Source organism: Drosophila obscura, unplaced genomic scaffold, assembly GCF_018151105.1.
Source record: "Drosophila obscura isolate BZ-5 IFL unplaced genomic scaffold, ASM1815110v1 contig_1, whole genome shotgun sequence".
Classification (NCBI taxonomy): Eukaryota; Metazoa; Arthropoda; class Insecta; order Diptera; family Drosophilidae; genus Drosophila; species Drosophila obscura.
In genome coordinates, this window is record NW_024542679.1 from 6,270,354 (window position 1) to 6,289,029 (window position 18,676).

General features: G+C 45.2%; 1 protein-coding gene across 20 annotated transcripts in view; it reads left to right on the forward strand.

Annotated features, from left to right (window-relative positions):
• The window catches only part of LOC111067572, a 57,183-nt gene that overhangs the window by 37,438 nt on the left and 1,069 nt on the right, over positions 1–18,676 (forward strand). For 4 of the 20 annotated variants that reach the window (XM_022356716.2, XM_022356717.2, XM_022356736.2 and 1 more), the window contains 10 exons: positions 11,775–11,795; positions 11,901–12,880; positions 12,951–13,303; positions 14,165–14,364; positions 14,422–14,614; positions 15,288–15,341; positions 15,474–16,074; positions 16,651–17,530; positions 17,622–17,764; positions 18,349–18,668. In XM_022356716.2, coding sequence (XP_022212408.2) covers positions 11,775–11,795; positions 11,901–12,880; positions 12,951–13,303; positions 14,165–14,364; positions 14,422–14,614; positions 15,288–15,341; positions 15,474–16,074; positions 16,651–17,530; positions 17,622–17,764; positions 18,349–18,668 — 3,745 coding nt within the window. Of the gene's footprint in view, positions 1–11,774; positions 11,796–11,900; positions 12,881–12,950; positions 13,304–14,164; positions 14,365–14,421; positions 14,615–14,760; positions 14,770–15,287; positions 15,342–15,473; positions 16,075–16,650; positions 17,531–17,621; positions 17,765–17,820; positions 18,141–18,348; positions 18,669–18,676 lie in introns of those variants that run through there. The other 16 variants (XM_022356723.2, XM_022356722.2, XM_022356719.2 and 13 more) reach the window with 16 other exon arrangements.

The window sequence follows — 18,676 nt, forward strand, 5'->3', positions numbered from 1 at the left end:
ATTCCACTTTTCCATGGAACTCTTTCTCTACTTTTGTGCCTGAAATTCTTTTTGCATTTTCCCCTTTTCCCAGCCAACTATTTCTAGCTATTCCTTCATTTCGTGGTATCGCTTATATATTTCCCATTTTAACTCATTTTCTTTGGGTGGGCAATTTATCATGAACATATTACCGGAGAATTACGTTGCTCCTTTGTGCCCCTATGTGCCCCCGCTTTCCTCCATTTTCTGCCTTTCTGCGAGGTATTTTTCAAATCGTTTCGCACGCAAATAACCAATTTGTTTTTAGTCGCGGAAAATAACAGTATACTTAACCCGTGGAGTTTTCCTTTGGATCCAATACTTGAGTATATACGACAGACGATGTATATACGTGTAGCATAGTGTTGGATAGTGTGCGTGTGTGTGTGTTTCATACGTCAATTAGCGAAAGCATTTTGGCATTTTTTTTGCCTTTTTCTTAATGATAGTTTTCCGAGTAAAAAATCAAAGTTGGACGTTTACGACTCGACTCGAAATGAGGCGAAAATTGTGACTTTACTCGTGAATCGAATTGGAAGGAAAACTTTGGTTTTTATTTAGCCCAAAATTAAGAGAATTCTTAAATATATTCGAAGCTCTTAATGTGGTTCCCGCTCAGACTTTATTTGACCCGAAAGAAGAGTGTCTTTTTTTTATTTTTTGTCGACGAAGTCTTTTGACTGTACGCCCGACTCAAAATGCGATGAAATCTGTGACTCAAAAGAGGAGAAAACTCTGTTTTAATCGACTCGTAATGACGTCAACTTAAAATAGGAGAAAATTCTGAAAAAAAAAACTCAACTTTATTCGACTCGAAATGACTGATAATCCCATGAGAACAAGACTCTAACTCTATCTCGTTTGCACGTACTTTTCACTCATTTCCCCAACACTTTTCACTCATTCTTGCTCTCTTGCGCTCTCGCTGTGTTTGAGTGCGTCTCCGTGCCCCATGTGCGCTGCACTCTCGTCCTGCCCCAACATTCTGTTGCAATCACGCGACTCGAATCACATGCTCGTTGCTCGTTCAGCCTGTCGCATGGCTCAAAATAAAAGAGCAAAAAAATAGAAAAGGAACTTTTCCGTCGCAGAAAGTGCGCGCCAAACGCTGAAACGAAAATCCATTTACGAAAATAATGTGAGGAACATCGTTTTAATTAACATTTTCCATCGTGCTGAGGCGGAAAAACTCAGTTTTTGCACGGAAATAAGTTTTAATTAAAATCAAGGAGAAGGACAAGGCAGCGGAGAAGGAAAAGCTGCAAGTCCTTGCGCGAAGAAAAGTGCAAGGGAAGACCAGAGGAGACAAGTGCCACCCATATGCCCCATGCTGTGTGGCATTTCTTTTGGTAGGTGCAAAAAAAATATTATTATCAATATTTAATGTCACAGGGCCCGTCGTTGACAATTTCCGTCATTTTCATTTGCGGGTGTTTTTCCTTTCCCGTGTGTGTGTGCGTGTGCTGCTGATGACATTGCTCGTTTGCACATTTCCCTGCGAATGGTCATGCGAATGCGGCGAATGAGGATGATGATGAAAGGTGGTTTTCCTTTTTTTTTTTGCACACTTTCCATTCGGCAGATGAAGATGTGCAAATTGTGGAGAGTCCTGTTCCTTATGGCCAGCATTATCAGTATAGTTCTGGGTTCTGGGAACTCCGTTTGTTGGCTTTTAATTAGACAACTGTCTCTGGTCTTGTGTCTGGAACGCTGGATGGAAATGGCAATGGCAATGGCACACAGCCTCGCCACACGAGCCTCGTTAGTGGTGCACAGTTTTAGTGGCCATGTCCTGTGGTCGAGTGTCCTTTCTGCATATGCTATATTAATGGATTTTGAGGCCTCTGCCTCTCCCTCCCTACCACACACTCTCTCTCTCTTATTTTCTCTCCATCTGCTTAGATGATGATTTGTTTGCTTCAGACTCTCGAAAGGCCCCTTGCCATTTGTGGTTTTCGGTACGGGGGATATTGCATTGCATTTTGTGTGGCATGTTTTGCGGTTGCAACAGCCAGTAGCAGTGGCAGCAGTAGCAGCAGCAGCATATTCCTATTACGATAAGAGGTTAATCGCAATTAATTGGATTGCAGTTCTGCCTCTCTCTCTCCCTCTCTCTCTTGCTCCATTTTCCCCCACACCCACCCTTTCTTCATTATTTTAACGAGTTTTTCTTCACTTTGGCTTTCCATTTACTCATTTTCATTTGGCTTTCGTAGTTTATTCAAATTACATTTCCGTCGTCTGGTAATTTGAAGCGCAAATCAGTAAAAAAAAGGGAAGAAGAAAAACCAACAAACAGAATCTCAGCCACGCTCCTCCTCCCTCTCTGCTCTCCCCGTACTCTTCCCTTCCGCAGGATCCCATTCCACTCCTTCATTATGGTCGACATAGTGGCAGACATGGCATACGAAAAGCTTCAACAAGGCGACGACAAGTGCTAATCGCTCATTTGGCATTCAATATGCTGACACTCTGAGCGAGGCACTGCTCCCTGCCCTGCCCCTCGGACTGTCTTCTCGCTTTCCACTTCTGCTTCCCCTTCTGCATCGCCTTCTGATTCCCCTCCTGCTTCCCCTCCAGCCCCCTTATCTTTCATGACTTTTTTGGTATGGCTTTTTTAGAGGCTACGAGAAATGCATTTCAGTCAAGTTTGCTTTTAGTCTTCGTTGCGCTTTTAAGCTTATTTAAATTGCGGCAACGTCTACCGAGGCGGAGGGTAATGGTGGTGCGGGGGAAGGTAGGGGGGAGGATGGTGCAAAGGAATGTTTTGGGGGGAATAGTGGCGTCTGTAAGTGCATTGTGGAAGTGGTTTCTGTGCTTAGTTTAATTGTACATCCACTCTGACGACTACAACTACAAGTATCTCTCCGCCTCCCCCCGTTTACGAGAATTTCTGTGTGTCTCTGTTTCTAGGACTATTTATCTAGCTTTTCTTTTCTCTATGAGTACATATTCATCTTTTTCTCTCCCTGCGGCAAAGGCAAATTTCCAGCAGGAAATGACATAATTCGAGATCAGGAAAGTCAGGGAGAGGGAAGTGGGGCTTAGGAGTAGGAGAAGAATGAAAGGTAATTGTATGTGAAAGATGAGAGAGGAAACGCATATCAAAGGTTTATAAGATTAGAGTTATATTAGAGAACAGAATTACTGCTATGAAAATTAGCTCTTGGCTATTGCTGCTATTGCATTTCCACACACAAAGCAACACAAAGGATTCTCTTTTATATATAGAAAGTCAGCGATATAAACGGGAAGATGTTATGGGAAAATATATTCAAATAAAGAAAATTTTTAATAAGAAAAATACCAGTTTTGATATATACAAAAGGGAAGTAAAGATCTAAAATAGTTGTAAATCTTTGAGAGAACATAGATAGATCATAGATAGATACATAGATTATAGATAGATAGACCGTGGATGCATTCAAAATATGTACATAAATACAAAATACTGAAACCCTCTAGTACTCCAGGAAAGTGTCGAATAATTTAAATTCTAAAATGGTTTGATATCCTGCCTCAAAAAAATACCGAAAATAAAATTCATATATTCACCCTCCAGAAAGGGGAAACCACAAATTTCCATGATTATTACTTGTAGTTGGTGCCTGCCACCTCCCCGTGAATCACATAATTTGAGGGCTAAAATGCGATTTAATGACGCGGTCATCCTATTCTCCTTTTGGACACTGAAAAGCTGAATAACAATTTGCCTGCCGACGAGAGAAAAGTGCAAGTTGGGTTGACTAATTGAAAAACTTGCACTTTAACAGCAGACACAGGGAGAGGCGAGGTTGGTGGAGTCGCAGGAGGAGTCGTTACGCCTCCGGGGGCCTGTGCCTTTCACTTGAGTTGAAATGGAAATGAAAATTGAAATTCATTTGCAGAAGGAACGACTGGAAAAGGCAGGCAAGCAGGCCAGGCAGTGGCAGTGGCAGGGAAATCACACACATAGCAAGTGGCAATTGCCTAACACTCTCTCCTCTTCTCTTGCTTCTTTCTCTCTCTTTGAATTGCGGGCTAGAATTTGCATAAATTGCAGCAGCTGCAGGACACAGGATGATGTCCTTGTTGTCCTTGGCCAAAAGTCGCCACTAAAAAGAGAGAGAGAGAGGCTGGCTGGCTGGATGTCCAAGAGTTGGTGGAGGCGTACTCTCATTTATCTTTCAGGCCCCCCACCCCCAATGTTTCGGGGCTCAACAGGAGCGAAAAAGGAGGGGCTATTTTTTTTTTTTGTTGGCAGCCTGCCAGCTGTTCCCAAAACGTTTGTCCTTGACACAATGCTTGGTCTCCCATTTGAATGCGTTGCACCAGAGTGTGGCAAGATGCAGGACGTTTCTGTCACTGCCGCCTGACGTTTTCTGGCCAATTTGCGGGTCAATTGTGGGACAGTTTGGTCGGCATTTGGCCTGTGTAATTGCCCAGAGTAACTATCTCTCCCTCACTCCGCACTTCGGGGCCTTCCTTCTATTTTATCCTGAAAAGAGGGCACTCCTGCTTCCTTTTGTGTGAAATGGGGTAGGAGCAGGGCCAGTGCCAGTTCCAGTGATTGGAGGATTAACTTTCTTTAGCCGCGAGTGCGAGTGCTGCTGCTGACTTTTGCCCTATTTTTTTTTTTTTTTTGATTTTTGGATGACTCTTGCCGCTGGACATTTTACCCCCAGTTAACTTGGCGTTTTGCCGCTGCCACTTTTCTCTTTTGGAACTTTTTTTCGGTGCATTTTTCCGTTTGGAACTTTTTTTTTTACGCTGCCTTTTCATTTTTTTTTCTGTTCACACTTTTTCTCAATATTTGTTTTGTTTTTGGCGGTTTTAACAGTTTCTACTATTTTCTTGACTTTTTACTGCAAGTATTTTCATTACGGTTTTCCTTCTATGTGCCTTCTTTTTTCATTATGTCTATATTTTAGTTTATTTCTCCTTCAATTTTTGGTGCATTTTTTTTGTGTGTTTTTGTTGGTTAGTTTTGAACTTTTGCTTTTGACTGCATTTAAAAACAAAAAAAAGTTTTTAGCGCGAATAATTCTTTTGCCTTTACGAGTATTTGTTGCCTGGCCCCATCGTTCTGGTAGTGGGTATGCGTGGGTGGGGGAGGGGGGTCAGAGGTTGGCGGGCGTTGTAATCTTATTTGTGTGCTTGGCTTATCGCACGCCCTGTCCTGCCATGCTGCGCCACGCTACGCCATGGCGTGGCATGTGCCGGCCCTCTTTCTCGAACTGTTTCTGCTTTTGGCCCTCTCAATTGCAACAAAAAATGGCAACAAATGGGGGCGGAAGTGCGCTGCAAGTGCAACCAGCAAAAGTTTCTGAAGGCAACTTTGGAAATGGAGCACGAATGACGCTTTGGCCCATTTGTTGGTATTTATTTCAATAGTTCTTGAGATACTCTAACAGCTCGAAATGTGCGGCAACCTATAGACTATTAGGTGGGGTTTGCCACAGATAGAGCAGATAGGATGATGAAGGAATCGTTCTGAAGAGTATTTCCCCCATCGGTTGCCTTAACGAATAAATGTATGTGCCATTCCTTCTGCCATTACTTGCATTCAGCGATTCTTTCAACGCGCTTCGGGGTCCACTAATGCTGCACCCCCATCTCATCCCATCCCATCCCATTGCTGTGTAGCAGCGGCAGCATCAAATGGGGCGCACACCTTTAGCACTTTCATTCGTTCGTTCGTTCGTTCCATCCCTCGCCTCGTTGTTGACGATAATGTTGAGCTTTCTGTTTACGCAGTTTGTGGCACGGGGAACGAGGGGCGCGCATAAGTTTCAGTTTGTGAGGCAAATACTTGAATTTATAGTTCCATAGAAGTTTTTGCTAATTCAAAAGATAAAGATGAAACTGGGATACAAGATAAAGATACTCGAAGTAGTAGTCGTAGTAGTAGGTGTGGGCACAAAGATAAATAGCATAGAGAAGGGGAGTGAAGTGGCAGTGGTAGAGTGTGGCTGCCACCATGCCACATGCTGTGTGAAAAAGTACTTGTATCGTCGTCACACGTTGATTGCCTAGGAAAATGGGGAAATGGGATAAAATGTGAAAAGGATTCTCCACTTAACTCTACGCCACTCCACTCTACGCCACTCACTCTTTTTTCTCAAATACTCTGCAGTACATGAAAAAGTTTTTGCATTTTAGTTGCAACTTATGGAATTTTTCTGCGCTCCCAGAGGGTCCAAATTGTTTCCCCAAAAATTGTATTTAAAACTGTTTTCCAGAAAGAGTTTTGAGCTTCCCCCACAGAAGATGAAACTCTGAATGGTGGGGCGAGGGTTCTTTTCTGAGAATGAGAATTAGTTGCTTCGGTTACGCCCACTTTGTTCTTGTTCTCTGATTGCTCAGGCATCTAATTACCTCAAATTTCCCCCATAATCTCTGCTACCTCTGTTTATGCAGGCTGTGTGGGGGGTGAGGATGATTGTTTCAAAAAGAGTTTATGATCGGATGATGGGTGTGGTGTGGGTTGTGGTGTCGTTCGCAGGTGCTCTGCTCTCTACGAGTACCTCCTCACCCTCCACCACCCATTGTTGTGTCACTTGAATCGAATGAGTTTTCAATTGAACATTGCTCATACGCAATGCTGAACCGCTCTCCCATACGCCTGCCTGAATGACATTGTTGTTTCCATTTTCTTGTTCAAATGCGGGCCACACGCATCTCTCACGCACAGGCACATACACATACACATGCACATGCACATGCACACCCATTCCCTGGAATATAATTGTTGCCAAGTTGTCATATTGAAACATTGTCATTGCTGGTTCGCTCCTCATATTTGTGTACGTCGCTATATTCCCTACATACATATCTCTCCTACTCCCTCTATGCCCCCCCTTTGGTCCTTTGTCGTTTTTGATTTTTGATACCCTGGCAGACAAAGAGTAGAGGGGGTCTATTATTCCTGCTTACGGGAGAGTATAAACACAAGAAAAATGAGAGTAGAGCTCTTGTGGATTCCACAAGTTTATAGCTATGAGAATGACACTTGGTCGATTTTTAAATAATGTTAAAAAATATCCAAATACGGAAATTCATTGTAAAAAATAAGCTACTATAATTGATTGACTTGATTTGATTTGCGGGGTATCTGCATAGTCGCATTACCATAGGATGTGTCCGCTACTTTTTCTCGTTGCATACTTTGGTGCGCACGCAGTAAATATTGTTCCTGCCTGATTGTTATTTCTGCTCGATTCCCGATTTGGATTTTCCCCACTGAGAATTTTTGCTGGTGGCGGAGGTGGAGAGGAATGTTTAATGTTGAATGTTGCTGTTGTTCCGTTCTCGTACTCGTACTCGTACGTGTCTGTCATGATAAAATTGTATTTTCAATTTTCATTGTATTCGGTTCTCTGTCTCTCTCTCTCTCCCTCTCTCTCGCATTTTCTGCATTCAAATTTCCATCCGTTGCATATGCTTGAGGGAGAGCAGGAGCTAACCCCCTCGAAAATTGTAAAATTGTGGCAATTTTAAGCAGATAAACCATAAATATAATGCCCATCCAACATATGTATGCAGAGGATGATACCCTGGTCATCGTCATGATTCACCTTGACTTGGTTCAACGCTCAAAACCAGGCCAAAAAAACTTTCGCCTCAGACACACACACACACACAGAGAACAGGGACAGGCAGCGACTCTCGACTCGACTCCACTCCCAGGGAATGATAGACCATCGTGTTCCTCCAATTTAAACCAAGCGAAAGAGCTATTAATAAACTGAAAGCTAAAGCTCTGCTCTGCCCTGCCCAGCCCAGTCCTAACCTAACCTAACTGTAAACTGTACAACTCACGAATGACTAAACATAAATTCTGTTAAATTTATCACAAAACACAATGGGAAGGACGTTGTCGTGGACGTAGGATATATGACGTCATTGTGTGGGGCCAGGGCCACCAGGCGAAAACTCACTCTAAGAGAGACTCAGAGAGAGAGAGAGAGCGAGAGGGATAGAGAAATTGAGCGTGTGGAAAAGAGAATATGCTGTTCTTGAGTGAGTTTTCCAGAGACCGAGTGAGTGAGAGAGCGAGAGAGGGAGGAGCTCTATGGCTCTGATACTTTTTTGTTTTGTGAGGCAAGGCTTTGGCATTGTGGTTTCCTTGTGGCTGTTGTTATTTAAATTAATTAAAAACGTATGACGAAACAATAAGCAGACTGACCTTGTTTGTTTGTGTCCACACACCACACTCCACCCACCAAAAACACCCCTTAGACAAACCCACAAACCCCCGGCCACATCTAGGCAAATATTAACCCTAGTACGCGCGGCCGCTTTATGGCATTTCCATATGCCACAGACTTTGATGGTTTTTCTGTTGACATTTTCTAATAAATTTTTGTGGCTTATTGTTGTCTCAAATGGCAAGTCCGAAGGTAAAGGGTATTCCTCTGATTAAAGGGTATATCTTAAATGTAAACCTTTGCATTTTTTAGTCTTTGTTTTATATGCATTTTCATTTCACTTTTGTCGCTTGTGCTCTAATAAATAGGAAACGAAAAACGAGAGCCACTCCCCCGCTGTTTTTGTTTGCCCAGAGCAAACAGAACAGCACTCCCCGCTCTCCCGCAATGCTGCATAATTGCATTTGTCTTTCACACATTTTTCCCCCCAAAAACACTTTTCCTCGGAATATTTTTCGCGTTTGGTGGGTGTTGTATTTAAATATCGTTAAAGTTGATGCCCATTCGAAGCGGGTTTTGGCTCTGGCTCTGGTTCTGGTTCTGTTTGCTGTTTCTGCTTTGTCGCTTTGTTGCCGTGTTGGTGGGCCTCACTCATATCGCTTTCCATGCTTATTTCTCATAATTATTTTTTCCGCTGGTGCCAACGAAACTTTGTCATTGCTGGCTGTTTTCTCACGTCACCCGCTGCGCTGCGCTGCGTATGCGTAATATTTTGTTATGCATGCAACTGCGGGCGGGCACCTCACCTGATGCCACCGGCATCCCCCAGGACTGGTGCCGCAGAAGGTGTGTGTGCGGCGTGTGGTAGTGTGGCCTGCAGGCAGTGAGTAGTAGGAGTAGGTATGCCCCACATTTTGCTAGCAATTAAAAAAAAAGGAACCGTGTTATTTTTATTTTAATTATAAAACTATAAATTTATGCTAATTCTTTTTATTTTTATTTTTCGCCGAGAGTTTTGAATTGCTGCGGGGATCAGCGTCAAGTGGAGGTGACCTCTGCCTTCCATCTACTCTCCATAAGCCGCTTAGGGGTTTTCCTTTAATCTCCCTCTCCCTCCGCCGCTTAGGGGGCTTTCTCTCTCTCCCTTCGCCGCACATAAGTTTTTCTTATTTCCTCCCTATTTGGTGTTTGTCTAAATGGCATTTTCAATGGGGTTTTTCTCTCAACTTTTAGTTGTTGTTGTTTGTTGCTTTTTCGAGTGGTTTCGAGTGAAAATCTATAGAGATTTTCCATTTCCAATTGAAAATAGCTTGCTAATTATTTAATTGGATTTTATGGGCTGTCGAGAGGATTGTCCATGGGGATTATAGAAATATTCCAATTGATTTTCAATGAATTGCAGGATGTTTAGGATTTCAGAGCTACCGAATAATAAAAAAAAGATAGCTAATTATTACGCGTAGCCGTAGTCTCTTGCGGTACAGCTCGCGGTGTGAAAATGAATGCGAATTGTAATTGCAATTATATAAATGGTCGGGCGATGCTTGCCAACAGCAGCAGTTGCAGTTGCAGTTGGGGAAAACTCATTTAAATGCATGGCACAGGCACACCTGAAGGAAGGCAGGGACCAGGGACGGAGGTAGGAGCAGGGCAGATGACACTGTGCGCCTCTGCCGCCCAACTGCCGTTTGCTGTTGCCTTCACGTGTGTCTGCCTGTCTGCCTGCCTGCTTTCCTGCTTGCCACTTGGTTCTCATTATCAACAACATAATCAACCACTTGCCACGCAGCCAAGTCGCTTTCCTTTCCAGAAATGGTACCATGATTTTCCGTGTCGGTTTGTAAAGCTGTTTTTCTCTAAGGAAAAGGATTTCTCAAGACAAAACCTTGCAAAAGTTGTGGGAATATAAAGGAGGAGGTGTTTCTTCAAAGATCCGACAAATATACAAAGATGATGCATGCCATCATGACATATAGAAATCATTTACATATATATCTTCTCTATGAATAATCCTTTATTAAGGGTATCCAAGCTGCCATATTCTCTCGTGTATTTTCTCCCTCTGCATCTGTGTCTCCGTGTTTGTGTGTGTGTAAGTATTTCAATGATTAGCAACGTTGTCGCTGGTCTCTCCTCTTCTGGCGTTGTCGCTGGCAATTGTTGGCAGTAATTAACAAACACACTGCTCTGCTGAAGAGCGGCAGGAAGGTGTGGAAGGGAACCTGTAGAGGCATCCCTGTATACTGTACACAGTATATCCGTGCACCTTCCACGTGACGTCACGCACAAGTGAGAGTGACAAAACACTTAAACGTTAAATGCACCCAAAAGCTAACTCTGACAACTGTCTGCCACTGCCACTACCTTCTGATGGTGTCCGTGTGTGCTCTCTCTCTCTATCTTTCTCTATTTCCCACACTGCCAACGACTGGTTGTGTGTCCTTTGCCTTCTGGTATCCCCTTTTTGTCTTCTGCCACTGGCTGTACGATGCCCGATATACCTGCCCAGCTTTTGGTTCTGTTACGTTCAGATGTCATTGCGTGTGCAACGCCGCATATGCGACATAACTTTTGTACCCTACTCTCTTGCTCCCCCCACAAACACACACACACACATCCACATTCATTGGAGATCTGCCTGCCACATACTGCTCCTGCTACTGCCCCTTGCCACATGCTCCTGCTGCTACTGCTACGTGCTCGTGTAAGCGTACATGTTTAATTTGGCGTCGCGTACTTCTCTGCTCTGCGGCACTGACTGCATTTTACCTGCTCACAGATTTTATTACACCTGCGATTAAAACGGAGACTTACCGGTGTGGGGATATCATATTTAAGTGACACCAGATGTGGCAAGGCAGATGGGAAAGTGCAACGTTAGTACATTTGTGGATCGATCTCTTGCAAGGAGGATTCGATAGAAAGAAGATACCTCCAAAAGGGGTTTATCCATGGACACTGCAATTTCCACAGGAATTTCGCATTCTCAGTGCGAGTTCTCACTAAAGTGTAACATTTTTCTGCATGTGTGTTGGGGGCTTAACGCTTAGGATGACATTCCAATGAATGCCAAAACTCGGCCACAAATTGAAACCGAAACCCAACTCGAATTGGAAATCCTTTGGCGCACTGCCCTGTTGGAGAGTGTAAATTAAAACTGCATTACATTTTAATTGCACTTGCCGCCGCCACTCTTGTCGATGCGGCGACGCCTTCTTGTCGCTGCGCTTGCTCTGCCACTTAATTACTGTTATTAAATATGCACTTTAATTTTATTTACACGCACATTTTGCATTCAAGTTGATAATACTTTAAGCGTATGCATATTTATATTCGTATTATTATTATAGTATTGTATACATATTTGCACATGTCCATAAATATTTTATATAATTTTCCTCATTTCTTTCTCTCTCTCTCTCTCTCTGTTGTGCTCTCTGTTTTCACCTGTTTTATTTGCATTTATTTATTTTGTAATTTTTGCCTGTTCTGTTTCTTTTTCATTTATTTATTGTAATATTTGCATTGTTATTGTTATTGTTATGCCGTAATCGTCCTGCATTCGTTCGTCCTTCCTGCGTGCCTTCTGTTTGTGTGTGCCTGTGCCTGTCCTGTCCTGCGTAGCATTTTGGAAAGCAAAATCAGGTTGGTCCTTAGATCTATCTTGTATTTCTCGCTTCTCTGGATTTTTGCCCCCTCAAGGAAAACTTATGCTAAAGCCATTTGCTCTTTTCTTTTTCTTTTCTGCAGACAACAATCGCTGCTCTCCGACGAGCAGGCAAAGGAAGTCGAACAAATACTCAACGCTGCTGCACCCAGTGTGGGTGTGGGTGTGGCCGTTGCTGCCGTTGTTGCCACAGCAACATCGCCGACCAGCATCAAGAATCTCATCGAGGAACCATTGCAATCAGTAGCCAACGGGGAACAGCAACAGGATATACAAATTGCAGCTGTCCCTGCGATTGTTGAAGAGGAGGAGGAGCCGCCCTACGAGGAAGAGGACGCGCAGGAGCAGCATACCCGCTACGAGCGGGAGCGGGAGCAGGAGGAGGAGGACGAGCCCTACGAGATATACGACGCCGATGCCAATGGCGATGGGGAGGAGGACTCTGATGACGTTGAAGCCGTGGACATTGTCGGTTATGGCCAGGCCTCTGCTGCACTGAATGCCACCTTCATCAAGGCGGACAGCACAGAGACAGAAACCACAACGACCACACCATCGACGGCCACCACAGCCACCGCCAACACACGGCACGACAACGACGACGAGCCCGAGTGGCTAAGGGATGTGCTCGAGGCGCCCAAAAGGAGTCTAGAGAATCTATTAATCACCTCCGTGGGTGCGGCAGTGGGTCGTGAGCGGGAGCGGGAGGCTGCTGATCTAGAGAACGGCTACAAACATTCCGATCTGAATCACACCTATGTGACATCGGGCGGAGAGTCCCTGCACGAGTCGATTGTATCGGTGGAGTCCACCCAATCGGATGCGACGCTCAATCAGACGACCACCATCGATGACAGCATCATCTCCAGCAAACACAATTCCACGTACTCGCTGGACCAAGCCGAGCCTGCCACAAATTCAACCGTTCTGAGCACTGGCATAACAGAACTCGACGACAGTCAGTACTACATACCGGAATATCCACCTGTGCGCAGCAAGGAGGTGCTCGTCGAAGCGGGTGTCCATTATTTCGAAGATGGCAACTTTTGGATGGAAGTTCCAGGTAAACTAACTGATTTTTGTTGCTTTATTTCTGTGAATTATATGTGAGTTTTTTGTCTTTCATTTTGTAGGTCTCCTAGACTTTGATGACGACGATTGCTCCTATCCGCCGATTACTGTGCGCAAGAATCCGAAAGTACGCTTCAGCTCTGGCCCCATCCATGTGTATTCCACATTCTCGGTGAACGACTACGATCGCAGGAATGAAGATGTTGATCCTGTGGCCGCTTCGGCGGAATATGAGCTGGAGAAGCGTGTGGAGAAGATGCATGTCTTCCCCGTGGAATTGATGAAAGGTCCCGAGGGTTTGGGTCTCAGCATAATTGGCATGGGCGTTGGCGCCGATGCGGGTCTTGAGAAATTGGGCATCTTTGTGAAAACTATAACCGATAACGGAGCAGCAGCCAGAGACGGACGCATTCAGGTGAGGTTTTCAGCTTAATGTAAGGTTCGCCCGATGATTTTTATACCCGTACTCAAAAAAGAGTTAAGGGGTATATTAGATTTGTGGTAAAAGTGGATGTGTGTAACGCAGAGAAGGAAACGTTTCCGACCCCATAAAGTATATATATTCTTGATCAGCATCAATAGCCGAGTCGATAGAGCCATGTCTGTCTGTCCGTCTGTCCGTCTGTCCGTCTGTCTGTCTGTCCGTCTTGTTGAGCGCCTAGATCTCAGAGACTATAAGAGCTAGGGCAACCAAATTTGGTTTCCACACTCATGTGATATCACACTGCTACAAGTGTATTCAAAATTTCGCCCCGCCCCCTTCCGCCCCCACAAAGGACGAAAATCTGTGGCAGGCACATTTTAAAGATACGATAAAACTAAAAACGCAGTATCGTAGAGATGCCCATACCTACCAGACTGCCGAATCTGAACCAGATCGGATCATAATTATAGCCAGAATGAAGAAATTAATTTTCAGTTGCTTCCCCTGTCCCCCTCCCGACGACGACAACGAAACTCATTTTCCTTCTCGCTCGCACACTCTGCCGCGTTCAGTGCGCGAGCAACCCCTAGCGGAGGAGATGTAGAATCTAAATGGAACATGTACAATCTACATGTTAGATGTAGAATATACATTGTAGATGTAGATGTAGATATCAGATGTAGCAAAAAAATGTAAAATGTAAAATTTTTTTTTTCTAAAATTCTAAAAAATCATAAGATCAAAAATGTATATACTGACTGAGTACGGGTATAAGTAGAGTCGCGTCCCCAGAAGCGACTCGCACGTTCCTTCTCGTTATAATTTTTTTTCCCACTCTTTTGTTCTTTTCAGGTCAACGATCAGATAATTGAAGTGGACGGCAAGAGTCTTGTGGGCGTTACACAGGCATATGCAGCCTCTGTTCTACGGAATACTTCCGGTCTAGTCAAATTCCAAATTGGACGCGAACGCGATCCTGAAAACTCTGAGGTAGCACAGCTCATACGACTGAGTTTGCAGGCCGATCGCGAGAAAGAGGAGCGCTTAAAGCGGTAATTAGAGCTTGGATTGACACACTCTCATTTCGTACGATTACTAAGTGTCCATAGCTCTCTGTTTTACAGCCAACAAGAGGAGTACCTTCGGCGCACACTCGACTACTCCGAGGACTCCACGCAGCCCGTGTCTGCGAATTCAAGTGTGTGCGAGGGGCCCTCGAGTCCCGTTCAAGTGGAGCATCCCATGGAGGTGGAGGCCACGCACTCGCAGGAGGTAGAGTCGCTCAAGCGGCTGCTACAGGAGGTAAGCGCCATGAATGGAGTGCGAGAGTGAGAGACGCGACTCTCTCTCTGTGTGTGTGGCAGAAGCCTTTGCTAAACTTGTGTTCTCTTTTTCTCTCCTCCTTTTGCTGAATTTCAAAATTTTTTGTGTGGGATATTGAAATGCAGCACAAAGCGGTAATTGGATTTAATACAAAATATCATTGATAAACAAAATTTAGATACAAACAACAAAATTGTAGAGCACATTTTTCCAATACCTTTTTCTGTGTTTTTTTTTTATCTTTAGTTGTATTTCTTACTGTTTTTTTAAGTATGTTTTAGTGAAGATTATAGAACACAAAGATGATGGATGCATCTTATGGAAACAACAGTTTTCGGTAGAACTCGCTCGATGAACAGCTCTCACGCTCATTCTCTTCGTTTAAACACCAACGACGAACAGCTCACTCTCTCATTTTCTTACGTAGATTTTATTGAATTCTCAGACGTCTCGCTTCGATGCCTTTCTTTCTTCCGGCTCTCGAGCAGCAACGATGAGCAGCTTACGCTCTCATTCTGTTCTTTAGATTTCTTGCACAAGCATCATCTCTGTGTTCTGTAATCTTCAATTTTGCTGTAGAAATGGGGGCATTATTGTTGTTATTTTTATTTAAATTATAATTATTTTCATTTCGATTTCTTATTGTTTGTAGAGCGAAATGGGTTGCCTGGTAAAGGAAGAGATTATACAGAATCTTAAACGAAAGGTTGGTTTTTTTTAGTTATTATTTAACCCCTTTGATTTCCATAAACCATAATCATCTCTCATCCATTTGCACAATTACGTTGCTCTGTTGAATGAAACATGCCACTAATATGCCGATCATTCCTTCCCGCAGCTCGTAAAGCTCGAGACGACGGGCAATGAGAATGAGCTGCTGAGCGAAAGGTTGCGCCAGAGCGAGCGAGAGCTGGGCAACATCCGCAAGGAGGCCGCCAATCTGCAGAATATGCTGCAGCAGTCGCAGGGCCAGTACATGGCGTTGGACAAGAAATACAACAAGGCGAAGCGGCTGGTGCGGGAGTACCAGCAGCGTGAGCTGGACACGTGCCATCGCGAGGAGTTCTACCAGCAGCTGATGCGCGAGAATGACAACGAGTACAATGCGCTGGTGAAGAAGCTCAAGGATCGGGTGATCAACCTGGAGCACGAGCTGCAGGAGACGCAGCGCAAGGCCGGTTTCCCCGTGGGCCTGCCCTACGACAGTGCCACATTAAAGCTCACTCCTCAAATGATGCGCAAGGCACCGCCAAAGCCGCTCTTCCACAAGCTCGAAACGGAGCTCTCGGACACCGAGATCTCTGATCTCTCGCCGGATGGGGATGGCGTGAAGACGGCCACCGTGGAGCGCAAGGTCCCTGTCAAGGATGAGTTGGACGCGGCCGTGCCGCAGCACGAGCTGCTCGATAACTCTGTGAACAAGATGAAGATCGATCTGGGTGAGTCCTGTGATTCATGATTCTCCATTATCCCCTTTCACCTCTAATTTGTTTTTTTTTTTTTGTGCCTTGAGACTGCACCTTGGGCTGAAAGCATCTTCCATTATTCAATTTTATTCACACTTTTCTCACAGTATATTTTGCTCTCTTTTGTGCTGCTCTCTCATTGTCTCATTTTGTGCTAATTGTGGTTCTCTTTCCCTCCATTTTTCTCTCACTTTTTTCTTGCTATTTTTTGGTTGCTCTACATACTCGTTCGCTTACTCTGTCTCGCTCTCTCTCTCTCTCGTTTCGATCTGTTGTTGCTCTGTGTGCCGTCTCGTTATCGTTACCGTTCCCTCGTTATCGTTATCGTTACCGTACTCGTTATCGTTCTCGTTACTGTTTTGCTCATGTGTTTTCTATTCCGTTTTGTGTCGTTCATTCGCTCGTTCGTTGTAATTTTTGTCTGACTGCCACGCCTACACGCTGCGCCCTCATTTTTGCCAAAAAAAAAAATCAATAAATCAACCAAAAAAAAAAATCACAACAACAAAATTCGCACTACGAAATCAAAAATCGGTATCTAAACAAAAGCCTCCCGTGGTGGTCTAGCGAATCGCCAGCTGCCATCGGCGAATGGAGCGAACGGGAACGGCATCGGAAACAGCAACAGCAGCGGCACTGCTGATCTCGGCCAGCTCTCGAATGGGAACCTGATGAAGCGCAGCCGCAGCAACAGCCGCAGCTCCGATTGCACCCTGGACGACACCGATGACGACGAGGTGGAGGATGAAGAGGAGGCCGAGGGCTCGGCCCTCAATCTGGCCGGAGCCATCACATCCTCCGTCCATGACACCACCATCACCAGTCTCTCCAACGGCAACGCCCATCTGCTGGCCAATGTCAACAATCTGCTGCAGCATCATCCGCCCGCCATGGCCGCTGTGACGACGACTGCAGTCGCCTCGTCCAATGGGCATTTGGGCACCACCACAGCCATACTCCTGAACTCCACATCGTCCTCGTCCAGCTCCTCGAACCAGTCGACGACGCGCGAGGCGCAGATCAATCAGCTGTACGCACAGGTGCACAAGGATCCCAGCAAGCAGCAGCAACAGCAGCAGCAGGCGATCGTCACGAGTGTCCCCGTCTCGGGCAGCATTCCCAGCATCTTCAAGAATGCACTCGGATCTCCGGCGGACAATGGCGGGGGCCTGGGACTCAATGACTTCCATCGCGGCAGCATGACGACATTCGGCACGGGGCCCGCGAGCAGCAGCAGCAATCGTGATCTCAACAGCTCGTACGACTCGATACTGGGCTCCAACGACAAGCTCTCGGAGAACGAACCGGCGGAGAACTGGATGTATCCGAGTCGAAGGCGGGTGGCGCCCAATGGAGGAGGGAGCAAGGTGCCGCTGCCGGGGGCAAGCTTCACCGATCAGCTCAATCAGGCGTTGACCGATCGCGAGAGGTGGGTTTTCGACACACACACACACACACTCAACACAAAAAATGTTGCACACAAAACTGTTATACTCGTGTGCTCGATTGTTGCATTGCAGGCGTCTCGGCGATGGATCCTCGCGACATTCCAGCGACGATTACACGGAGATAAACAAGAGTCAGAGCGCATCATTGGCGGCCATCAACTGCAAGACGCTGATCAACGAGATCCGCCAGGCGGTGAACGAAGCACAGCCCAAAGGTGAACTATAACCAAACAGAATAATCATCTGTAATTCTGAATCTGAGTAACTCTAGCTAGCAACCGTAGACTCTCCAGAACTAACCCCCCAGTAGATATCCAAATCAATCCATTGAAACGACAGACGTATCTCCGTATGACAAACTCTCTCATGCCAATCATCTCATTTCATACACAAATCTGTTGTACATATTGTTAACTGTTTCTCAAAGCAAACTACTAACCGAAAGCTGTATTCTGTTGTGAACCATATACCACAATATATGATATATCCGAAAGTTATGAACCTGTTATACGTTTACCACTGCCTCGATCCTACTTTTCCTTTCCTTCGCCCCACACATATACCAACTATGTACTCACTAAATATCTCTAATCTGTGCGCTCTCTCTCTCTCTCTCTCACTCTATATATATATATATATCTTTTGAATGTTCGTGTGCCTAACCATCGCATTCATTTGCTCTGCGAAGCATCCTCTAGATAACATAACAATAATTTTTGGGGTGCTGCGATTTACTAACACAGACTTTTCTCTATCTTTCTATCTCTAACCCCGACTCCACTGTAAACTCCATTTAAAGTTAAACAAGTTGTTCCACAATCACTCTCCCCGCCCGGCACAGTGCCCTGGCAACAGCAGCACCACCAACAGCAACAGCAGCAGCAACAGCAGCAGCAGCAGCTGCAACATCAGCAGTCACTGCAGCAGCTCCCGCAATCGGCACATGCCACTGGACCTCCCTCGCCCACCAGCATGTCATCGGGCTGCTCCTCGCCTGGTTATTCCCCCAGCCGCACCCTGGATCTGTCTGGTTCCAGTTCCAGTTTCTCTGATCGCAAAGTGGCAGCCGCTGGATACAATTACAAGGGTGGACCGGTTCACGAATGGACCAAAGATCAGGTAAGACT